This window comes from Phalaenopsis equestris, unplaced genomic scaffold (assembly GCF_001263595.1).
Source record: "Phalaenopsis equestris unplaced genomic scaffold, ASM126359v1 Scaffold000428, whole genome shotgun sequence".
NCBI lineage: Eukaryota > Viridiplantae > Streptophyta > Magnoliopsida > Asparagales > Orchidaceae > Phalaenopsis > Phalaenopsis equestris.
The window spans coordinates 139,620-145,265 of NW_018164869.1; the positions used below are offsets into that span (position 1 = coordinate 139,620).

General features: G+C 33.8%; 1 protein-coding gene across 8 annotated transcripts in view; it reads right to left on the reverse strand.

The window, feature by feature from the left end:
- The window catches only part of LOC110027368 (eukaryotic initiation factor 4A-III-A), a 46,258-nt gene that overhangs the window by 21,766 nt on the left and 18,846 nt on the right, over window positions 1-5,646 (reverse strand). For 6 of the 8 annotated variants that reach the window (XM_020728763.1, XM_020728762.1, XM_020728761.1 and 3 more), the window contains 3 exons: window positions 4,814-4,853; window positions 4,392-4,489; window positions 4,121-4,315 (listed from right to left, as the gene is read on the reverse strand). In XM_020728763.1, the coding sequence (XP_020584422.1) occupies window positions 4,298-4,315; window positions 4,392-4,489; window positions 4,814-4,853 (156 nt within the window). In that variant the 3' untranslated portion in view covers window positions 4,121-4,297. Of the gene's footprint in view, window positions 1-4,120; window positions 4,316-4,391; window positions 4,490-4,813; window positions 4,854-5,646 lie in introns of those variants that run through there. The other 2 variants (XR_002294331.1, XR_002294332.1) reach the window with 1 other exon arrangement.

A 5,646-nucleotide genomic window follows, 5' to 3' on the forward strand; every position in this document is an offset into this window, starting at 1 on the left:
GAAGGCCTTTAGACTCCAAGGCCTTTAGACTCCAATGTAGACCTCCATAATTCAAGTTTTCCTGGGCTTTTTCTCTTGTCTTATCCACGAAAAGGATATTATTAGCAAAAAGCATACACCGAGATACATTCTCCTGTAAATGTCCAGTATGACCATCCATAACTAAAGCAAAAAGATATGGGCTTAAAGCCGATCCCTGATGTAATCCAAAAAAAAAAAAGGAAAATATTTGGGGAAAATATTTGGTCAATCCTCCTTCAGTTCAAACACAAGTAATAGCTCTAGTGACATTAAAATATTTATTATTTAAAAATACATGATTTCATCTTCAACTGTCATAATCTATTGAGGAAAACAACAAAGTGATGACATGTGCTCGCAAAAGAAGTAATGCAAATTTTGTGGCTTGGTTGATCCGATGAGGGAAATGATATAGAATGAATGTTTGTACAATCAAAGCTTATTTAAGGTAAAAATTATTTTTATTACACTGCTAGAGTGGAAATGACTTGTTGAATGCATGGGAGTGATTAGTGTATGATAAAATGCATTCCATAAGGCCAAGTTGTCTTGTATAAATTGTTCCACGAAAGGGCAAGTTTAGTTATCATAGCAAGGGTTTTTGGTTTGGATGACTTCGGTGAGGAGTTTACAATTATTTTATATCATTTGAGGTACCAAATTTTATGAATGTATTAAGAGGAAGAAGGTAGAGTTTCAAGAATTACTCTGTTAAGTATACCTATGCTCTTGCACTGATTGACCAGCTTAGCATCATCGCTTTGGAAGGCAACTTTTACTAAGATGAGCAAGCCCTTCTACGAAATATAAAAAATATAATATGATGTTTATAAGAAGATGAAGGATATTATAATTATTACACGTGAACGATATGTTGAATGTTTTGTGATTCATGGACCCCGCCTTATGTTATATGATGTGATGAGTACTATAAATGATGTTATTAATGAAAGATACACCTATATAAATAATAAATACATACAAGATACTTTGCATATTATCGAGATAAAATTATATACTGGTAGAAAAGAGGGCTGACAATTATCATGATCTTGTTGCAAAAGAATGAAAGGTTTCAGAATTGAAATTTGATCCAAACAAAAAAGATTATGCTTAACAAAGTAGGCCTACTAAATACCGATGGGATGATAACGCTATCAAATAATAAAGATAATGTCATGTGTAATTTGAATCGAGTCAAGATTACCGTATGATTGATGCTTTAACATATACTCAAGTAACTTTCATAAATGACTTCATGATTGATGTGTAAGAGGCACACATACCGCCTTCCTTTTTATGTGTATATTACACAACTAGCTTTATGCTCTACCAAGACTATCAAACTTTTAGATAAGAACAACTAAGGATAACATGATATTTCCCATATGTATGGCCACATATAATCGATGAAATAAGATATGATATGATGTAGTATGTTCACATGGACTTAATGTATAATTAAGCTCTATCAAGCATGAAAATTTAAAGTCATATGGATATCTGCTTGGTGATCTTAGTACCTCTATTGTTATTTAAATTTGGATAGCATTTATGTTAGTTATGGTATGTGAAATAACAGAGAAAGTTTTGGTTTACCTTAGCCCTTCTGCCTGGTTCAGCTTGTTTTAAATACTACAGTGTAGAGATATGGGAGGTGGTCTGCGACACTGCACATAACAGCAAGTTCAAGGAACTGGTAGCAAAATGTCTTAACTCTCTGCTTCATTCTGTTTTTGTAACAAGCCTTCAACTACTTGTGTTATTGAGATATACATAGACATGGCCTCAGCAAGTTCAACAGGACTTTCATAGGTTCTCCTTCAACAATGGATCTTTAACCACATCTTATGTAGCTGGAACCATAATTGGCTTCCAGCTCTGCATCATTCTCCGAGTTTATTTAACTGGAACAAACAATCTGCCTTAGTTGTGGACTAAATCCTCTTATTTTGGTGGCAACCCGTATTCTCCTTCTAAGGAGAGATGATTAGAGGTAGTGTTGTTGGTGAAACATTGTTGTTTTGAATAAAATTGACAAATTCGTAGAAGGAGCATGTAAATCCATTAAATATCAGAAAAGATATTTCATCAAAAATAAAAAGTCTAAACAGCCGAACTTTCTTGCTTTGTTGTGAAAACAACAATAAAACTTGTAGCTTTCTTCATAGACAATAAAATGCATTTCCATGGTTTTGAAAAATTAAGTTCGATCATTTGATTTTTGACGACCCCACGTAGTGGGATTAAGACTTTGTTGTTGATGTTGTTGTTGTTGTTGTAGTAGAATATATACATACAAAGCCAAATGGGTGGTATCATGCTATAATATGGTTTTCTCAAGTAAAAAGAATGAGAAGATGCATATTATTTGCAAAGATACGAGCGTATCCAATATATGATATATAATGTCATGAAAAGCCTTAGTTGAAAGGAATATAAAATTAAAGGAACTATTCTGACATGTTGGATTCAAAATAATCAGCTTTTAAAATAAATGTCCAAAGCTGAGATCAAATGAATATAGTTTGTACACAAAAGAAAAAAAATCATATATTTATAATTATGTGCAAAAACATAGAAACGTAAGTATAGAGATCTAAACAGTATTTCATTACAGCAATAAAGTTTTCAACAATACAACAACAAAGCCTTAATCCCACTACGTGGGGTCGGCTAAATGAATCGTTTTTCTCCATTGCGTCCTTTTTAGTGTCATATTTTCATTTAGTTCTAGTAAATTAAGATCATTTTTTATACAATAAGCCCAAGTCTTCCTAGGTCTACCTCTGCCTTTCTTAACACAAGTCGAATCTAAAACATTTACTCTCCTAATCGGATCATCAGATGGTCGACGTTTAATGTGACCAAACCATCTAAGACGACTTTCTCTAATTTTGTTTGTCAGAGGAGCTACACCAACCCTATCACGGATATATTCATTTCGCATTTTGTCTCTAAGTGTAAAGCCGCTCATCCACCTAATCATTCTCATCTCGGCAACACTTAACTTCTTATTATGCTTCTCTTTTAAAGGCCAACATTCAGCGCCATAGAGCATTGCAGGTCTCACCACCGTCTTATAAAATTTTCCTTTCAGTCTAAGCGGTACTTTTCTATCACACAAAAGACCCGAATCATTCCTCCATTTCAACCAACCAACTTGAATTCTACTGTTAACATCCCCATCTATATCACCATCGCTTTGAACAACAGACCCGAGATATCTAAATCGTTCACATCTTTTAATAATTTGATCACCTAAAATTACAATTCTATCACTAGAGCTACTACTACTAAAATAACATTCCATGTATTCAGTTTTAGTTCTATTGAAATGAAAGCCTTTAAACTCCAATTTAGACCTCAATAATTTAAGTTTTTCCTGGGCTTTTTCTCTCGTCTTATCCACGAGAAGAATATCATCAACAAAAAACATACACTAAGGTACATCCTCCTGTAGATGTCCAGTACGACCATCTATAACTAAAGCAAAAAGATATGGGCTTAAATTTGATCCCTGATGTAATCTAACAGAAATTGGAAAATATTTGGTCAATCCTCCTTCAGTTTGAACACAAATAACAACTCTAGTATACATATCTTTAATAACTTGAATGTAAGTCATATCAACACCTTTCTTGTCAAGATCTCTCCAAATGATATCTCTTGGAACCTTATCGTAAGATTTTTCTAAATTAATAAAAATCAAATGCAAATTCTCCTTATTATCTCTGAACTTCTCCATCAAACCTCTCAATAAATGTATAGCTTCCATAGTAGACCTTAGTAGACCTGCCCGGCATAAATCCAAATTGATTATGAGAAATCTTTGTAATGCGTCTTAAACTATTTCAATTACCCTCTCCCATAATTTTAAAGTATGAGTCTTAACCTATGAGTCTTCAATAATAATGGGACAAAAAAATAACAACTAACAAAACAGAAATAAAATGAACTATAAACAACTACGCAATAAGAACTAATATTTTTTCAACAATGATCCCCTATTTTGGGTCAGAAAGGTACACTACCCAATGGAAAGAGCAAAAGAAGAAAAAAAATATTAAACCAGTGCGCTAAGAAAAACTTAAAACTATCATAGAAGGATAGCAGATTCTTCAAATTGCAAATTAAACGATTGGCTCTTACCTCAGGCTTCTGACAAAAAGTAGCAAATTAAATCCTAAACGCTGAGACTGATGATGCTTTTTGGAAGTATAAACTTAGCAGACATATATTCCTTCCTCCCAAGAATAGAAAAAAATTAATTTTCTTATAGGATTTCAGAAATCTGCATCACAAAATATGGCAAATGAATATCCCAGCATTGGGACACAAAATTGGAATAAAGATAATGTCGAACTTACATTTATGGGCATTTCTGCTAGTATAAGTCCACTGCTCTCCTCCAGACCTTTCAAAATGACCACTTCGCCTCCAACAACCATGTTGATCACAATTCCATCTAGAGGTAAAAATGTATACCATTAAATTATTAGGGCATTTACATACATACCACATAATTCTTACGCATTTACATATCTAACACCCAAATATTCATATTTACATCCATGCCAATCAAATTTTTAACATCACCAAAAAAAATACCACCATCACTGCTTTTATAAAAGTAAAATATATCTTTTCTTGCATAGATTTATGACACCTAAGTGTTTCAAATGTAAATATGAAAATTTGGATGTTAGACATGCATAAGAATTGTGTGGCATGTACGTAAATTTTCCTAAATTATTTTGTGGCAAAATAATGCCAAAACTTGAAGAATTACCTGCTGCCAAGCATGTTGACATGCGTCTTAAATATGTTTCCTGCGAATTTATTTTCAAGTGAATAATTTGCACACATGAAGAAAGAAAAAAAATTTTCAGTACACCATCAAGTTCATAATCATATTACCTCTATTGAATTTCATTTTTTTTTTGTTTTACTTTATCATATTTTCATAATAGTTAGTTAAAATGGCGTCATCTGTAAACAAACCTTATGCAGGACAACAAATTTCAATGGTGATATATTTGAAATAATTCCAGTAACTTTATTTGTTGGTCTCTGATCCAAAAGAACACATCTGGATGCTGCCAGCTAACCTACCATGGACGGTATTATCATGATTTGTGAGAATAAAAACCATGGCCGCAGAAAAGAAGCACTGCCTTTTTCCATTGTTTCCAGTTACTATTCATCTCAAAAATGGAGACCTATCTGAATATTGATTAGTTAAAAATGAATACTTAGGCTGATATTAGAGTTAACCCAAATCACAAAAAGAAAACAAATATTATTACTGTAATACAAATAGGCTATTACAATCCATACACAAAAGAGAAAAATAATGACCATCACCACATGACTCAACTAGGGGTGTATTACAAATAGGGTGACAGTGGAGTGGAGGGTTGGTTACGGTTGGAGGGCAGGGCTGACGTAGGGGAATGGAAGTAGAAGGGCAACAAGGGAGGCGGTTGACTGTGGTAGCTAGGAAGGTGGCTGGAGGGTGGCTGGGAAGGAGGACCGGTTGAGAGAAGTGATAGGGGAATGGCAGCAGGGGTGGTGGTTGGCTGCGTTAAGTAAGACGGTGTCGGCGCTTAAAAGGGGAAAGAG